The 19,428-nt window shown below is 46.0% G+C and overlaps 1 protein-coding gene across 7 annotated transcripts in view; it reads right to left on the bottom strand.

The window, feature by feature from the left end:
- The window catches only part of LOC138749514 (aldehyde dehydrogenase, dimeric NADP-preferring-like), a 109,577-nt gene that overhangs the window by 61,348 nt on the left and 28,801 nt on the right, over nt 1–19,428 (bottom strand). The window contains exon 11 of one of the 7 annotated variants that reach the window (XM_069910957.1): nt 14,045–18,308. The exons of the other annotated variants lie outside the window; for them this stretch is intronic. Coding sequence (XP_069767058.1) covers nt 18,291–18,308 — 18 coding nt within the window. The 3' untranslated portion in view covers nt 14,045–18,290. Of the gene's footprint in view, nt 1–14,044; nt 18,309–19,428 lie in introns of those variants that run through there. 7 annotated transcript variants of the gene reach the window in all.

The following is a 19,428-nucleotide window of genomic DNA, read 5'->3' as shown; positions in this document are numbered from 1 at the left end:
TGGCAATATGCGGCTGTTTTGAGGCCACCTGAATGTGCAGGAGGTGCTCTTGGGGCGAGCTATGTAACCCTCCTCTCGAGAGGGATAATCAGCTCAGCTCAGTGGCTCCCCCAACTGGCTGAAAGCGGATGTGAAAGGGTCAGGCTGCTGATCACAGCTGACACTGGGCAGGAGCCGGAGTGTGCTCAGAGCTGCATCCTGTGCAGCCGTGACCTTCGGGTGACCAGCGCTGCACTTTAAATGCTGCCACGTGAACGGCAATTTAAAAGGGCCGCTTCTGCTTTTTCAGGCACATTCTTAGTGTAGAATGCACCTGAAAAAGCCTACTGTGTGAAATTCTGGCCATCCACCTTTTGGAAGGATGTGGATATCTTTTAATTGGACGGCCCTCGAGCCTGTGCCACCCAAATGCCCTGTTCGTTTTGAAGGGTGGGAGGAAAAAACCCCCATGTAGATACAAGTATAAACCCCTCACAGACAGCGTGGGATTCGAAACCAGATTGCTGGCACTGTAATGGCGGTGCACTAACCACCACATTAACCGTGCAGCCCTTTGCTATTGAAAAAAGACATGGAAATGCTGGAGGAACTCAGTTGGTCTTCCAGTGTCCATATGAGGGAAAGATATATTACCGACGTTTCAGGCCTGAGCCCTTCAAGGAATAAGCAAAGAAATAGAACGTGTCAAGAGTAAAGACTGTAGACTGGCCGGTGTGGGGGATGGGGGGTGGGGGGGGGGAGGAGTCCAGTCCAACAAAATTGGATTGGATTGTAGAGCTCATCGAAAGAATCAAAGACTTGTTGATCCAAACTAAGGCTTTTATTAGCAAAAGACAGGAGCTCTTCACAGGTGGCCGACCAGTCCAGAATGATCTGACCTGGCGAGGGACACAACCCTTTAAGGCCCAGACAGTAGGCGTGGCTAAGCTCTCAGCCAATCGCTGTAAGCACAGTCTAGATACTGTAACTATATACACTATATACATATACATTGGTGATAGATCTGTACTATCACATGGATATGATAAGAGAGGTGAGAATTGTTTTTGGCTCTGTGAAAGGAGACGGAGGGAAAAGGAAGACAGAGCTGGGGAGGAAGGCAATAGGGGTGTTCATGCACATTGGTATTGATACATTGGAAGAAGTAGAGGGTATGCCCCAGATATTGCCAGGAATGGAGGGCTTGAGATATGGCGAGGGGTTGGCGACACGGGCCTGAATCATGGGTGGCTGAGGGATGAACCTGCAGAGGTTTATAAAATCACAAGGGGGCATGGAGAAAGTGAATGCTCGTAAGACTTTACTCCAGGCAAACAACTCCAGAACGAGAGTGCATAGGGTTGAGGTGAGAGCAACACTTCACTTCAAAATCTGCAGGGATCACCTACTGCACCTGGTGCTCCCATTGTGATCTCCTTTATCATTGGAGAGACTGGGAGCACCCGGGCTCTGTCCGCCGCAATAGCGGGGATATTCCAGTGGCCACCCATTTCAATTCCCTGCCCCGTTCTCTTGCCGATGTGTCTGTCCGTGGTCTCATGCACTGCCAGACAACACCTCACACCTTTGGGTACCCTCCAACCAGATAGCATCAACATTAGACATCCCTGTCCCCCCACCCCCGTTTTGGTGTCCCTTTTCTCCTTTCCTCTAGCTCTATTTCCTCCCTTTTCTCACTGACCTAGCTCTGCATTCATGGAGCCAACATCATCCCCCCCCCACCCCCCACTTCCCCATCAATTTTCACCTTTCCTTTCTCCTGGTCCCTTCTCCACATTCAATTAACACTTAACCCCTTTGGTCAGTGATCTGATCTACTGCACACAGTGCTCCCACTGTAGCCTTCTCTTCATCAGCAAGACCGGATGCAGACTAGGAGATTGCTTCGCTGAGCACCTTCGCTCTATCCGCATCTCCCAGTGGCGAATCACTTCAATTCCGTGCCCCACTCCCGTGCAGACATGTCTCTCCATGGCCCCACCAGGCCACCCGTAAATTGGAGAAGCAACACCAATTTTCCGTCTGGGCCTTCTCCAACCGGACGGCATTAACGTCGACTTCTCCGGTTTCTGCCAGCCTACTCTCTGTTCTCCCTCCCTTCCCTTTCCCTTGGTCTTCTCCAGTTCTCCACACCCTTCCCTCTCCATTCACAGAGATAAGGATGACAAAAAAAAACATGGTATGATATCCTAAAATCTGTCAAGAGGCATTACAACAAGCCTCTGAGTGTAAAGTTTGTCAGAAGACCAATCCAAGCTGATGGGAGAAGTGGGCCACTCTTGGATTAAGGTTTTACTACTGCCCCTGTTTGAGAGTTAATCCACATAGTGTGATTAAGATGTCCCCGGATGAAATTGTTTATGGAAAACCACTGCACACACCTTGGGGTAGGGGGAGGGGAGGGAATTCTAGACTTGCATGGCCTCAATGATGAAATTTGAACACATGTCCAGCAACTAACCAATGCATTGTCAGCAGGTAAAGGAAACACAGAAAGCACTGCCTGAAGGAATAGAGGAACATTTGCTTCAACCCAGGGATTACACAATGATATAAAATTGGGATTGTAAGAAGTTGGGGAAATTGCCGGAACAGACCCTTCCAGGTCCTGCTCTGTGATTAGCAAGGGATTACTTAAGCTGGTCTGTGAGTAGAAAGAAAAAGTTTGAAAATCACTGTTTTAACTGTACCTAATTGGCTCGTTACATGCACAATTTCATAATTCCAAAAGAAATGGGCCAGTGACAATTTTTCTAAACCAAAATGTTTCAGTGACAATTAGGACAACCTTCCCTTCCCACACACATCCCACCTGAAGCAATATCTTACTAACCATGGAGCACTTATGGCACAGGGATTACTTAAGAATGCAAGTCTGGGGGAGGGGTGGGCCACTGATTTACAGGGATGTTGTCAGAGCTAAACAGGTTAGGACTTTACTCCCCGGAGTGTAGAAGAAGGAGGGGAGATTTGATAGAGGAATAAATTTATGAAGGGTATACATAGAGTAAATGCACGCAGGCTTTTTCCATTGAGGTTGGATGAGATACAAACCAGAGTACATCCTGTCATGATAATGAATATGTATGAGATGTACCGGAAGTCACGTGGTATGAGGGAGAGGTAAGAGCACAAGCAGGAGAACAAAGGAAACTGGAGAATAAAGCCACTGAGAAGTTTACCTGATAAAACTTGTGTTTAATGTTTTATTAACTTCACATTTCGGGCCACAAATGTGACATTGGCAACGAGGATGAAAGAAGCTTGAAGAAAATTATAGACTAAACAAGATTACAGAGGATTACAGACAACTTCAAGGTGATAAGAATTTTCTCTTTGTCTCAGTACTTTTGGGGCTGGAATATTTCCTCATGGCTGGGGCAAACGGTGACTTTCTAACACATAGTGGAATTGCTCATTTTGACACAACAGGTGATGCAAGCACTGTAAGTGTGAAGTGGAAGGCATGGCTGGAAGAATTTGAATCCTACGCCGACAGTCGTGGCCTATTTCTACATACCGGTACAGTTGAACAAAAAGCGCAGAGAAGGGCGTTACTTCTTTTCACTGCTGGTCCTGCAGTTCGGGAAACATTTAAGACACTTTTGAATACTGGAAGAAAGGATGAGTACCGGAAAGCGGTAGATGCATTAAATGCACACTATGTAGTGACACCGAATGCTACATTTCAACGCCATTTGTTTCGGAGAACGAGACAAGAAGATGGCCATACAATTGCTCAGTACGTGACGAGACTACGCCAGCTAGCTGTTGGATGCAATTACATGCCAGCTGATTTGGACAACCAATTACTGGATCAAGTCGTACAGCACTGCAGATCAGATAAACTCAGAAGACGTCTACTGGAAAGAGGGAGTGAGTTGGAACTCATCGATGCTTTAGCTATTGCTGCTGCATTAGAGGCTGTTGAAGGGCAATCTCATACCATGACCCTGAAAGACAACTCAAGCCAGCAAATTAAGAGGCTCTCACATCGCCATAACCAGCCAAGATATACGCCGACACATGACGTGGAGTGTTATCGATGTGGAAACCGAGGTCACTTTGGAAAAGACCCATATTGCCCGGCCAAAGGAAAAGTTTGCAGAAAGTGTGGAGGTAAGGACCATTTTGCAAAGAAGTACAAAAGCAAGTCCAAAGCAGACCAGAAGAGGAAGAGTACAACTTCCAAAGGCAAAGCCTGGGGGAAAGGAAAGTATCCTGGAAAGAAAGATACCATTCGCCAGATAGACAGTGACGATGATGATACCCAGGAGGAACAGAGTTGTTACCAACTTACGTTGAATGAAGTACATCATGAGAAGGTCCCAGTGATCATTGGTGGAGTGACAGTTCAGGTCATTGTAGACTCAGGCAGTGACAGTAATGTGATTGATCGACATTTATGGGAGAAGTTGAAAAGGAAAAAGATCATCTGTACCTCAAAGAAGTGTTCCAAGAAACTGTATCCATACACAACAACCAAGCCATTGCAGACCATTGGATGTTTTACTGCAACTGTTGAAGCTGGAGATAAGTACACCGAAGCAGAGTTTATGGTCATAGAAGAGAGGGGAGAACCATTGCTGAGTAGAAGCACAGCGCAAGACCTGGCAATACTTCATATTGGAGCTTGTGTCAATTCAATTCAGTCATACGAGGATATGAAGCAAGAATTCCCCGCAGTCTTCCAAGGAGTAGGAAAGCTGAAAGGTCGACAATTGAAGCTAGCGGTAGATGAAACGGTCAAACCCAAGGCACAACCAATGCGCCGAACTCCGTTTGGACTTTGTGGGAAAGTCGAAGCCAAAATTAAAGAATTGATCGAACAAGACATTATAGAACCTTATAGAACCGGTGGAACATTCGACACAATGGGTCAGTCCCATAGTGATTGTGCCCAAACCAAAGGGTGACATAAGACTATGTGTTGACATGAGAATGGCCAATGAAGCTATAATTAGAGAACGACACCCTATACCAACGGTGGAGGAAATACTTCAAGAACTAACTACCAGCAAGGTATTCTCAAAAATTGATCTGAAATGGGGCTATCATCAATTAGAGCTGGATCCAGGTTCCCAAGATGTAACAACATTTGTGACTCACTGTGGATTGTATCGTTACAAGAGACTATCATTTGGAATTAATGCAGCTTCGGAGATCTACCAGTATGAAATCTATCGAGTGATTCAAGGCATTCCTGGAGTTGCCAACATTTCTGACGACATCATAGTCCATGCACCAACGAAGGAAGAGCATGACAAACGGTTGAGGCATGTACTATCTAGGCTACAGGAGGCAGGCCTTACCGTGAATGGAAACAAGTGCCAGTTCGGTGTGTCAGAAATGGACTTCATGGGACACAGACTTACACGGGAAGGACTTAACCCTGCAGAGGCCAAGGTGAAAGCTATTGCAGAGGCACGTGCACCTCAGAATGCAACAGAGGTGAGGAGTTTCCTGGGATTAGTCAATTTTTGTGCAAAGTTCATTCCTAATTTCGCTACAGTGGCAGAACCACTAAGGAAACTAACCAGGAAAGGTGTACCATTTCATTTTGGATCTGAGCAGAAGAAAGCGTTCACAGCGCTGAAGCAAAGCCTGACAGATGCAAAAACTCTTGGATATTATGATCCGGCGGCATCAACCAAAGTCATAGCGGATGCCAGCCCAGTTGGTTTAGGAGCCGTGTTGGTCCAGATGCATGATGGAGGACCAAGAATCATTGCCTATGCCAGCAGATCGTTATCAGATGTGGAAAGAAGATACTCTCAGACAGAGAAAGAAGCACTCGGACTTGTATGGGCCTGTGAGAGGTTCCATGCATATTTATACGGCATTGAATTTGAACTCATCACAGATCATAAGCCATTAGAGGTGATCTATACACCTAGATCCAAATCATGTGCCAGAATAGAGAGATGGGTACTCAGACTACAACCCTTTCTTTGGCTTGGCTTCGCGGACGAAGATTTATGGAGGGGGTAAAAGTCCACGTCAGCTGCAGGCTCGTTTGTGGCTGACAAGTCCGATGCGGGACAGGCAGACACGGTTGCAGCGGCTGCAGGGGAAAATTGGTTGGTTGGGGTTGGGTGTTGGGTTTTTCCTCCTTTGCCTTTTGTCAGTGAGGTGGGCTCTGCGGTCTTCTTCAAAGGAGGTTGCTGCCCGCCAAACTGTGAGGCGCCAAGATGCACGATTTGAGGCATTATCAGCCCACTGGCGGTGGTCAATGTGGCAGGCACCAAGAGATTTCTTTAGGCAGTCCTTGTACCTTTTCTTTGGTGCACCTCTGTCATGGTGGCCAGTGGAGAGCTCGCCATATAACACGATCTTGGGAAGGCGATGGTCCTCCATTCTGGAGACTTGACCCACCCAGCGCAGCTGGATCTTCAGCAGCGTGGACTCGATGCTGTCGACCTCTGCCATCTCGAGTACTTCGACGTTAGGGATGAAAGCGCTACAATGGATGTTGAGGATGGAGCGGAGACAACGCTGGTGGAAGCGTTCTAGGAGCCGTAGGTGATGCCGGTAGAGGACCCATGATTCAGAGCCGAACAGGAGTGTGGGTATGACAACGGCTCTGTATACGCTTATCTTTGTGAGGTTTTTCAGTTGGTTGTTTTTCCAGACTCTTTTGTGTAGTCTTCCAAAGGCGCTATTTGCCTTGGCGAGTCTGGTGTCTATCTCATTGTCGATCCTTGCATCTGATGAAATGGTGCAGCTGAGATAGGTAAACTGGTTGACCGTTTTGAGTTTTGTGTGCCCGATGGAGATGTGGGGGGGCTGGTAGTCATGGTGGGGAGCTGGCTGATGGAGGACCTCAGTTTTCTTTTTTTTTAAATTTTTTATTTTTCACACCAGAAATCACATTAGCCATGATATACACTATTTCTTTTTCACACATATACAGTGACTTTTTCTCCCCCCCCCCCCTTTCCTCCCAAACCACCCCCCCACCCCCCCCCCCCTCTCATCCATTTTAGGTATACAATCTAGGTTGCATTAAGCCAGTCAGACAATGTTGTCATTCAACAAAATTACACCAGAAATTCTACTGAGTCCATTCTTTTCTTTCCTTCTCCTTCCATCAACTTAGGTAATGTTTGTCCCCAGTAGGTTTTCGCTATTGTATTTAATGTAAGGCTCCTATACTTGTTCGAATATTTCAATATTATTTTTTAACCTATATGTTATTTTTTCTAATGGAATACATTTATTCATTTAAATTTAGTAGTTTCTTCCTTTTAATTTGGTTATGTATTCCATTAATATTTAAAGACATATAGTTCAGCGTAGCCCTTTTATATTTTGTTTATCTTCTCTTTCCGTTTTTCCATCATTACCTTTCCTCCTTTTCCATTTCTGTTTTCTTATTTTCAACTCTTTATAAGACAACATTCCTACAACATCCAACATTTTCCTTATTCTCCTATTTCTATCTTATTTATCCCCAATCTCCCCTTCACCTCCTGAGTTGTCCTTTATCCCTTGTCGGACAACCACATCTCCCCTCTCCATTTGGATTTGCGAATCCACTCGCAAGCGTCAACTGATTTTGCAGTGACCGCTATTTCCCCCCTCCCCGCCTCCCCCAGAAAAGATTTCACTTTTCATATGTCACAAAGGTCACTCTTTTAATTCCCTCCTTATTCTCTCTATTCCATAACCTTCCCTTATTAATTCTTGTCTATACTATCTATATTTTCCTCTAAGTACAGATACATTCATGTATGCTCATTGTCTCTATTCACTCTTATACCTCTTTACCCGCATACATATCAATCGTGATCATTTTTACTCTCGTTACCCGTCTTCATCCCTCAGTCTATTTTTGTCTTTACCCACATACATATCAATCGTGATCATTTTAACTCTCATTACCCGTCTTCCTCCCTCAGTCTATTTTTGTAATTGTTCTGCAAATTTTCGTGCTTCTTCTGGATCCGAGAATAGTCTGTTTTGTTGTCCTGGAATAAATATTTTCAATACCGCTGGATGCTTTAGTATAAATTTATACCCTTTCTTCCATAAAATCGCCTTTGCTGTATTGAACTCTTTTCTCTTCTTTAGGAGTTCAAAACTTATATCTGGATAAATGAAGATTTTTTGCCCTTTATACTCCAGTGGTTTGTTGCCCTCTCTTACTTTTTCCATTGTCTTCTCCAGTACCTTTTCTCTTGTAGTATATCTTAGGAATTTTACTACAATAGATCTTGGTTTTTGTTGTGGTTGTGGTTTAGAGGCCAATACTCTATGTGCCCTTTCTATTTCCATTTCTTGCTGTAGTTCTGGACATCCTAGGGTCTTAGGGATCCACTCTTTTATAAACTCCCTCATATTCTTGCCTTCTTCATCTTCCTTAAGGCCCACTATCTTTATGTTATTTCTTCTGTTATGGTTTTCCATTGTATCTATTTTTTGAGCTAGTAGTTCTTGTGTCTCTTTAGTTTTTTTATTAGATTTCTCCAATTTCTTTTTTAAGTCTTCTACCTCCATTTCTGCTGCTACTGCCCGCTCTTCCATCTTGTCCATTTTCTTTCCCATTTCTGTTAAGGTCATCTCCATTTTATTTATTTTCTCTTCTGTGTTGTTTATTCTTTTTCTTAAATCCTTAAATTCCTGTGTTTGCCATTCTTTAAATGACTCCATGTATCCTTTAATAAGAGCAAGTATATCCTTTACCTTGCCTTTCTTTTCTTCTTCTATTTCCCTGTACTCTTCCTCTTCCTCTTCTTCTTCCTCTGGGTTGACCATCTGTTGTTTCTTTGGTGCCCTTTCCTCCTCTTCTTTCTTGTTTCTATTGTCTTCTGTGGTCTCTTCTTGCTGCAGGTGTTCTGCAGCTGTCGTTGCCGGCTGTGGAGATCGACTCCCCAGCTGGTCCCCCCTCCCGTCGGTGTGTTTTTTTTCATGCGCATGCGCGGTTGCGCACTTTTACTCGGCTCTGCGAGCCATTTTTGTAGTCCATTATTTACCGACCTGAGGGAGCGGGTTTCTCTCTCCGCAGTGGGCCTCTTCGGACAGGTAAGGTCTTCACCTTTTTCCTCCTTTGTCTTCTCTTCCTCTCTTCTTACCGTTGCTTTCGATTTTTCTTTTTTTGTCGCCATCTTCTTTCCACCTTTATACTCACTTTTCTGTAACTTTTATTTCTGTGCCTTTGTGTTTTCTTTTGTTTTTCCCGACTTTTCTGGAGAAGGCTGGAGTTCACCGTCCGGCCACTACTCCATCACGTGACTCCATCGACCTCAGTTTTCTTCAGGCTGACTTCCAGGCCAAACATTTTGGCAGTTTCCACAAAGCAGGACATCAAGCGCTGAAGAGCTGGCTCTGAATGGGCAACTAAAGCGGCATCGTCTGCAAAGAGTAGTTCACGGAGAAGTTTCTCTTGTGTCTTGGTGTGAGCTTGCAGGCGCCTCAGATTGAAGAGACTGCCATCCGTGCAGTACCGGATGTAAACAGCGTCTTCATTGTTGGGGTCTTTCATGGCTTGGTTCAGCATCATGCTGAAGAAGATTGAAAAGAGGGTTGGTGCGAGAACACAGCCTTGCTTCACGCCATTGTTAATGGAGAAGGGTTCAGAGAGCTCATTGCTGTATCTGACCCGACCCTACAAATATAAAGTAATCCACATTGCAGGGAAAGCAAACATTGCTGATCCGCTGTCCAGATTGGTGAAGGATGGTGGTCCACAATCCAAGTCAGAATTGGGAACAGAAACAGAGAGCTTAGTACGCTTCGTAGCTATTCAGGCGACACCGAAAGCTGTGACTACGAAGGAAGTCGAGAGAGAATCTGAATGTGATCCAGAACTCAAGGAAGTAAGAGAATGCATACAGAGTGGACAATGGGACAAGTGTACTCACAAGGCTTACATTCCCATTAGAGACGAACTTTGTTGCATCGGACAGTGTGTATTAAGAGGTTGCAGATTGGTGATACCGCAAAGATTGAGACCGAAGATCGTATCCTTAGCGCATGAAGGACACCTAGGTATTGTTGGTACCAAGCAAAACCTCAGAACCAAGGTATGGTGGCCAGGTTGTGATAAAGATGCAGAGAAATTTGTTAAAACTTGTCATGGATGTCAAATCACAAGTAGGAGTAATCCGCCAGAACCGATCCGGAGTAGGCAACTTCCGACAGGACCATGGATCGACGTAGCTGTTGATTTTCTTGGACCTTTACCGACGGGTGAATCAATTATGGTAGTGATAGATTACTACAGCAGATACTATGAGTACGTGGCGTTGAAGTCCACAACCCTGAAAAAAAAATACAAGCGTTAGCAGAGATATTCGCAAGATATGGATTATCTGTTACATTATACTCTGACAATGGTCCACAATTCACTTCAGAGACATTTGCGGAATACATGAGGACCACAGGTATCCACCATCATAAAGTAACTCCGAAATGGCCGCAAGCCAATGGAGAAGTAGAGAGACAAAATCAGTCCATTGAAAAACGATTGAGGATTGCACACGCAGAAGGACAAAATTGGCGAGAAGCATTGCTATCTTATGTGGCTGTCTATCGAGCAACGCCTCGTGCAACCACTGGAAAAAGTCCTGCAGAAGCATTTTTTGGGAGAAAAATCTGCACAAAAATGCCAGAAATAAAGGAAATCCGAGACGACCAGGAGATGAGGGACCACGATGCTGAAAAGAAAGGTGCAGCAAAGCTGTACACAGATTTGAAACGTGGAGCCAAGTTTGATAATGGAGATAATGTTCTAGTGAGGCATGAAACTGGTGGTAAGCTAGACATACCTTATTACCATCAACCCTATACTGTTGTATCCAGAAGTGGCAGTATGGTGACAGTCAAGTCTCCAACTGGAGTCCGGTATAAGAGAAATGTATCAGGTGTAAAAAGGTACCAGTCCAGAGATATATCGAGTGAAGAGGTTGAAAGGCCAATACGAAATGCTGAAACTGAGAGACCTGATGATGTTCCAGAGGCAGTTACCAGCACTCCTGATGAAGTGACTAGAACGCCAGAAACACCCAAAGCCGTGGTGAGCAGTATTTCCGATGCCGAGAGTGAACAACCGAGAAGCGACGACAGTATCGCAGGCAGGCTGAAACGAAACCGGAAAGCGCCCAAACGATACAAAGACTTTGTGCCATAGTTTTAATAAGAACTTTGGGACAGTATTTTAATCTTGTATCATAAAGTGCATGTATGAGTGCTGTAGGAAGTAAATTTTATGTAGTTGAGTTATAGTATTACCATTAGTTACGATGTTTGTATGTTTCCGAGGGATATTGGTAAGTGAAGGTAAAGTTTATTTCTGATTAAAGGAGGGATGTCATGATAATGAATATGTATGAGATGTACCGGAAGTCACGTGGTATGAGGGAGAGATAAGAGCACAAGCAGGAGAACAAAGGAAACTGGAGAATAAAGCCACTGAGAAGTTTACCTGATAAAACTTGTGTTTAATGTTTTATTAACTTCACATTTCGGGCCACAAATGTGACACATGCGTTAAGGGTGAAAGGGGAAAAGTTTAGGGGGAACATGATGGGGTACTTCTTCACACAGACAATAATGCGAGTATGGAATTAGGTGCCAGCTGAAGTGGTAAATGCAGATCAATTTTAACATTTTAAGAAATTTTTGGCCAGATCCATGGGTGGGAGGGGTATTGAGGGCTATGGACTGAGTGCAGGTCAGTGAGACTAGGCAGAATAATAGTTTGATACAGACTGGGTTGGCTGAAAGGCCACTTTGTGCTTTAGTGTTCTACTGTAGCGTTTGTGGTACGCGAGCGCACATCAAAGCCTTGAAGTCGAGACATGTTTATTGCACTGGCCGTCGTGTTTATATGGGCCTCAGGTGCCCTGCATCATCCCTGCCGTGCGGGAGGCCACCTGACACGACGGCCTGTGTCATCGCCCACTGTCCCCCCCACAGGTTCGCACGGTCGCCGTTGCATCGGCCATTTTGTGGACTGGCCCGCATCTCCATGCACGGGCCACTTACATCATGATTCTAAAGATCAGAGAATGGAGGCCATGATGTGGAGAGCAAGCAATCAGGAGAGACATGAGGAGCGAACATTGTGTGATCCAGTGGCTTCAGGTGAGAGAAAATGGGAAGAAGAGGGAGATGAAGGAGAGCATTTAATTAAAGCTGATGATGTAGCATACAGTAGCAGTTATGGTAATAGATCAGTAAGCCAGATGAATTCAAATCCCACCTGTCCTTGCTAACTCTAGTGACTTCGGGGAGAAGCACCAGAAATAGAATTCCTGGTGGATTGTTGGGCAATGCATGAATTATCCTCAAAAAACTCCACTAGGTAGGGCAGGATTAACAGAACCATAGAACACTACAGCACAGAAACAGCCCTTCGAGTCTGTGCCAAATGATTCTTCTGCCTAGTCCCACTTACCTGCACCCAGTCCATTGTCCTCCATCCCTCAATAATCTGAACTTCTTGAATCCGCCTGCCCGAGGGAACAATTTCTATCCTGATAGGCTCGTTATTTCAAAGGTTCCTTTTATTGTCACAGAATAATACATAAAAAATGTCATATACACGAGATACTTCAACTTTTATCTGCCTCAAGGAAAACAAAGAGTCACCAAGAGCATTGATAGGTACCCCCAATAAGATTTGACAGCATACAAGACACACAGGGATACAAGATGGACCTTCCCCCCCCCCCCCCACCATTTCAGCAGGGAATATTAAGAATTTATTTTAGTGTATTCACAGGTAAGTTGGCGAATGGGTTCCTCTTGCACTGCTGGCAGGGGCTGTCGTGGTTGGCCTTCTCATGGGGGGAGGTGTGAGCGACAGCAGTGGCTCCAGAAAGAGGTGGTCCATGTTTCCTGGACAGCTGCATTTCCTTTGTGGGCTTCTTGAAGCTGGGCGAGTTGCCAGTCACCACCTGCTCTATTTCAACTTTGCATACAAGACCCGCAGGTGGGGTGGGGGGGGGGGGGGGCGGTATTTTTGATCCAATTTTTGTGGAAAAAAGTGGGTCTTGTATGCCATCAAATACGGTAAGCAAAAGAAAGTTCCCGCAGAGACACCAAGTGTCCGTGGATTCACCTCCAGTGCTCCCGCAGCCTCAGACTCACTGGCAACCCAAGTTCCAGGTCCAAAATCTCCAATACGATCAGGATGCCTTCAGCATCTGAAGCCCTTTGGGAGCCCTTCTTGCCCTCAGCACAGTCTCAAATCCCAGCCCTGATACCTGCTTCCTGTGAGCCAGCCTCCAGCAACTTGCGCACGTCCTTCAACTACAAGTTGCCAGCAGCCTGTGTGATTCCTACAGTCACTGAGCCCCGCATTGGCCCACTGCCATAATCACCGTCCTGTAGGGTCGATTCTTCTACTGTTTCTTCTCAGAGAGGCACCCTGCACTGGTCCGCCATTCCCCCGGAGTCTGCAACTTGTCGCAGTAACAGCCCAGCGTAGGCACTGCCCTCTTGGGTGCAGACCCCATGGTTGCAAGCTGTTGAAAAATAGCCACGAACATCTCCTCTCACAGTTCGTACACAGTTGTCGGCATTAGGATTGGGCAGGACGACTCCGATCCCAAGGCATTTCTTCTAACTGTTAGCTTCAAGCATTTTTTTTTAACCAACTACAGACGTTAACTGGCTTCCCGAGATCTTTTTCAAACCAGTGGCATGACATTCGCTGTTTTCCAATCTGCTGGGACCTGCCCAGAGTCCAGAGAATTTTAGTAATTACCAAAATCACCAAAAGACTCCTGCAGATTTCTACAATTGCATCAATGTCTGGTATGGAGGTGGCAATGGACAGGACAGGAAAAGGCGACAGAGTTGTGGACTCGGCCAGCGCCATCATGGGCATCAGTCTCCACTCCATCAGGACATCGACAAGAGGCCATGTCTCAAGAAAGAAGCCTCTATCTTCAAGGATCCCCACCAGCCAGGCCATTCCCTCTTCACACTGCTACCATTGGGAAGGAGGTACAGGAGACAAACACTCGATGCTACAAAAACAGCTTCTTCCACTCTGCCATCAGATCTCTGAATGGACAATAAACCAGACACAATACTTTTTCACTAATTTATTGATTTTTTAAAACATGAAATTTTTATAGCAATTTTGCTGCCGCAAAACAACGAATTTTGTGATGCGTTTATGACAATTCCGATCTATGACCTTTCAGTCCCTGGGATGCATTCTGTCAGGATCAGGGGACAAATCAGCCTTTAGACCCACTACGCTGCTAAACAATGCGAGTGATCATATCGAGAACCTCAACTCCCACCACCATTCTGTGGTGCATTAGATGCGTCTTACACCATTGCGGTTGATTCCAAATGCACACAAAGGACTGGATCTCAGCATCAGGTGAATGGGGCCTTCCTCAGGCTGTCGTTCCCACCCCCCACAACAAAACTTGGTCCAAAATCAGTCCAGTGAGTCAACCCATACGTAGTACGTAGCAGAGAGCAGTTGCAGAGATCAGTTACGTAAGGCAACATTATTTTATCAGTGCAAGGTTTGTTCAGGAGTCCAATAATTGGAGGGGGCGAGATCTTCCAACATGGAGGCCATAAGCCTTGACATTCTAGCATTCACAACCCTTATGTGCAAAGCTGGAGGGACCCAGTGGGTCTATGGGGAGAAATGGTCAGTCAATGTTTGGGGGGGTTGGGTCCCTTCACCAACACTGTGCCTTGGTAAATTTAATTACTCACCTTGATGTTTCCCAGCTGTCAGGAGAGGTTCTGTCTCCAACCCCCACCCCTCCTCAGGTATGTGTTCCAACCTACAATCATCCTCGGGGGGGGGGTGGGGAATATCCCCCTCAAATTCCCTCCAAACGACGTCTCACCTTCAATCCAAGCCTTACCCTCCCGCTTGGAGGTGATGCAATGTGGGGTTCATCGTGGAGGACCAGAGAGTGCACGGAGGCTGGTGGGATTGGGGGTGGGTGATTCAGAAAAAACAAGGACAATGTTGATTACCGTATTTGATGGCATATAAGCCCCCCCCCCCTCATTTCAGCAGGGAATATTAAGAACTTTTTAAAAAAGTGTATTCACAGGTAAACAGAATGTTTTTAATTCAGTTCTCACTCACTTCACTGTGCAGCTTCTCCTCGACAGACCACCCAGTCCCGGGACCCTCACCAGCAACCCGCGGGTATTTGCGACGTTGGCAACGGGTTCCTCCTGCACTTCTTGTGCAGCGGCGGCTCCAGAATTAGACGGGGTCCCTCGGAGCTGGAGAGCCGTGAAGTCTCTCCCAGCAGCAAACGCCGCGCTCCCTCTGCACCCTTGCAGTGATCTCACTCCTTTGGTCACTCGCGGCTCCTTACCTCTCTGCCCGACACGGCGCATGCCACCTGGTGTAGTAACTGGCTCAGTTGTGGGTCAGGCCGCCACTTCTCCTTGGCAACGTTCAGCACCCGCTGCCGCACATAGGATCCGCTGGTGAACAGGAGGTTGGTTCTCCATGCAACAGTTCACCGTCTACCGGTGTGGGCGGCAAAAAAAGCTGAGCCATGGCTGCATGCCCCAGGGAATCCAATGTTAATGAGATAGGTGCCCCGAATCACACCTGTCTGATCTGACCAACAACCGAGTCTTTGCTTGCTGGAAGAACCTAATCGATTTCACCTGAACAAAAGTATTGGCCATGACATGCAGCATAAGGATAATGCTGATTTCAACTTCGCATACAAGACACGGGGGATATTTTTGAGCCAACCTTTGGGGGGGGGGGGGAAAAGTGGGTCTTGTATGCCATCAAATACGGTAAGTGTGACCGATCTATTGGGAGGGGTTGGACTTGAGAAATGGAGGTTGCTCTCAGAGCATCGTCAGAGAGATTTGACCAAGTTCCTGATGGAAACACAGCAAATAAGAGCAAGAGGTCATTCAGCCCTTCTAACCTGCTCCTCCATTCAATACAATCACGGCTAACCACACCACTTCAGTCTCCTATTGCTGCTGCTCTCTCTCCAGACCCTTTGATCGTGTTGGACATTGGGGCCACATTCAACTTCCTTTTGAATACACCTAATGTACCGGCCTCAACAACCTTCTGTGATGGGGAGTTGCACGTTCACAACTCCCCGAGTGATGATATTTCTTCTCATCCCATGTCAAGACTGCGAGCCTCATTTGGGACTGTAATGGAAGATTCTAACTGTGTTGTTTTTTACTTTTGCAGCTCTGGGTTCTCCAAGGCTGAGAACCTGCTTGTTTTTAGAATCAGCAAACATAAGCTAAATTCCACCGAGGGGCCAGTGAGGCAGTTATCTGAAGAAAGGACATCTGTGTACCAAGAACATTTCATCTTCCTGCTTGTTTTGGTCACAGACTGTCAGAGGCCTAGCCTTGATGCAAACATTGTATTCAAAGTGATAAGCTGAAAATTATGATATTCGTTAGAAGCCTAGCATGCTAGCTTGCTTGCTTATCTTTCTTGCTGTGCTGGGAATAGGTGTTTGGGTAAGCAGTTTTTGGGTAATATAAGCCATGGTCCCACTGCTGAAGTTTGAGACTCTCCGAGAGGTGGCAACATCTCTGAGCAAGAAGAAGAACATTTAGAGTCCAGCCAAAGTCCCGGTTGGGGGAGGTGGAGAAGCTGCTACCGGCGCCCTGACAACTTATTACAAGTGTGCAGTCGTTGCCTCGCTTCGGCAGTTGGGACCAGTCCAAGCGTTGATAAGTATAGTTGGGAAGGGCTTGCATATTGTAGTTTGAAATCAGCTTTTGAATTTGTAATAAACATTTGTATAATCTGAACTGCTCTCAGTGTGTGTGTGTGTCTATTTTCTTTCAGTAGCTCAAACACCGTGAGCAATCTAAAACGAACAAAATGAGAGGTATAAGTTTATCCAAGACAGGGACACCCCCAACAAGTTGCTGACATGCTGGGAGAGGGTGAATGTCCTGTGAATGAAGCAGTTCAAGGGCCATAGTGGGGAGGGGAGGAAGAGAAGGCATGGATTTTAAATGGTGGGCAAGACACAGGGGCGTGTGGGCATGCTTCTTCTGAGAAATGGGTAAATGGGATGAGTATAGAAAGGTTATGAGGTTGGCATGGACATGATGCAGCGAGGGGCCTGGTTCTGTGCTGTACGATTTGATGAGCATCTGGAATTGACCAGGAACCCCCAGCTAAGCAACATCTCCACCTTACAACTTTTTATTGTGTCCGTAATCTCATCCCTCCTCTCCAGCCTTAGTCACCGCGATCAGTGTTTCATTAAAGATACACAAAAATGCACGTTATTTTGAGCAACTGCAGACATTTTGCCAAAGGCCTTGCATTCCGACAGCACCTTTCACTTCCCTTTCAGGTTCACCAGCAGTACTTTCCAGCCAAGGAAGCCACTTATGTAGCGTGGTAATAGTTATTAGAATACAGAGGGAGGCTCTTTTTGTGGTAGGTGCCTGGAAGGAATAGCTGGGGGTGGTGGTGGAGGCATTCAAAAGACTCTTAGATAGGGACATGGATGTAAGAAAAATAGAGGATTATGGGTGTGAGGTTGGTAAGGGGGAGAGTGATGTGAAGGCTTATGTGGGCGGACTCAACATTGTGGGCTGAAAGGCCTGTACCGTACTATTCCACATTGTGTAACACAACAGCCACATTCTGTACAACAAGCTCTCCAAGTGGCAGGCAAACAGCTAGAAATTAGTGACATTGGGGCAAATTCCCTTCCTCATTTTCAAGGAAAATCATGGGATCTTTCATGCCCCCCCCCCACCCCCCACTCCCTCCAAGGGTAGAGAGTCCTGCCTCGAAGCCTTGCATTAACCACAACACCTCTGGCAGCGCAGTCCTCCCTCGGTTCTACACCAGAGAATCAGTCTGGGATGTCGTGCGGGAAGGCCTGTCATCTTTGATGCCCCTTCAGATATTTCATGCGTCAGAAAGATTCCAATAAAGAACCCACTACCCAAGAGAAAACCCCATCAAGTGAGGAAATGCTTCATATTATCAGTGAGGAAGAAATTAACATAAAATCTCTTTTCTGAAGACCACAATTAGACAGAGTATTGTGATAAAACTTTAGAAAAGTCGCAGATAAAATTTGAAATCATAGCTCAGGAGCCATTTGATCCACAATCCCGAATTGGTGCTGGCCCCCTCGATGCCGTATCTTCTCGCTAAAATGTGATGGGATCTTAGGGTTGTTCAGATTGTGTGGATGGGGGGGGGTCACTGGGATGTCAAATAGATTCGTTGGTTGGACACTTTACTGTCGAGTCTGGCGATTTCTGACTCTACAAATCTCGTGCACTTCTGTGCTGTTGTCGGGACCAATTGGGGTCGTTTACCATCGGAAGAAAAGCTGAAAAAAGGAAGTCCGGAATTAGAAAGTGTTGTTTCCCACCCACAAGGTATTAGGAGTGTGCAAAAGCAAAATGATGCAGATACTGCAAATCTGAAAATTAATGACAATGCTCGGAATTCACAGCAGGTCAGGCAGCATCTGCAGAGAGAGAAGTGGAGTTAATGTTTCCATATCCTTTTATCAGAACTTGGAAGAATTAGATACAAAAGGAGATCCAGAAATATGGTCGAACAAAAGAACATGTACTAAGAAACCATGGTGATGGTGACCATGGCATCGGACAAGTGAGGGGCTTAGCAGCTCCACACAGGGCTGCGGGAGACTCTCACGGGCTGCTGGAGACTGGATCATGGGAACCAGGTATCTGAGCCAGGATTCATGAGGGCACTGATGGCTAAGAAGGGCTTCCAAAGGGCTTCAGTCCTGATAGTGCCGGAGGTTCTGACCTGGTGCTCAAGGTTGACGATGGTTTGAACTGGAGTCTGTGTGGTTGCAGAGGCTGCGGGAGGGCTGGAGGCAAATCCACGGACACTCAATGTCTCTGAAGGGACTCTCTTTTGCTTCTCTTTCCTTCGTACTGTAAGGGGTGCCAGGCCACACTATGGCAACTCTTTGCCTTATGGGAGGCAGAGGGAAATTTTGTGTAATATTACATGTTCTATGCTAGTACATGACAATAAAGGAATCTTGAATTGGCAACAGGAGTAAACAAATAAATAAAAAGTCAATCTGTAAATAGGAGGAATAGATAATTGCGTAAAATTAAGAGCGAAGAATGTTCTGCACTGTAAGTTCAGAGAACATTTATGAAGTTGTACACTGCAGAAACAGACCCTTCGATCCACGATGTCCATGCTACCCAAGAGCCAGAAAATGCTACAGCACAGAAACAGGCCATTTGGTTCTTCTAGTCTGTGGTGACCATCATTCCATTAATCCCATTGACCTGCTCCCACTCCACAACCCTCCAGAGTTCTCCCATTCATGTATCTATCCAATTTATTCCTAAAACTTAGATCGAGCCCGCATTCACCACATCAGGTGACACTCCCACCACTCTCTGAGTGAAGAACCTCCCCCTAATGTTCCCCCTAAACCTTTCCCCCTTCAGCTTAAA

This window comes from Narcine bancroftii, chromosome 14, assembly GCF_036971445.1.
Source record: "Narcine bancroftii isolate sNarBan1 chromosome 14, sNarBan1.hap1, whole genome shotgun sequence".
Classification (NCBI taxonomy): Eukaryota; Metazoa; Chordata; class Chondrichthyes; order Torpediniformes; family Narcinidae; genus Narcine; species Narcine bancroftii.
Note: the sequence above shows the minus strand (reverse complement) of the source record. Positions and strands in the feature narration are given on the sequence as shown.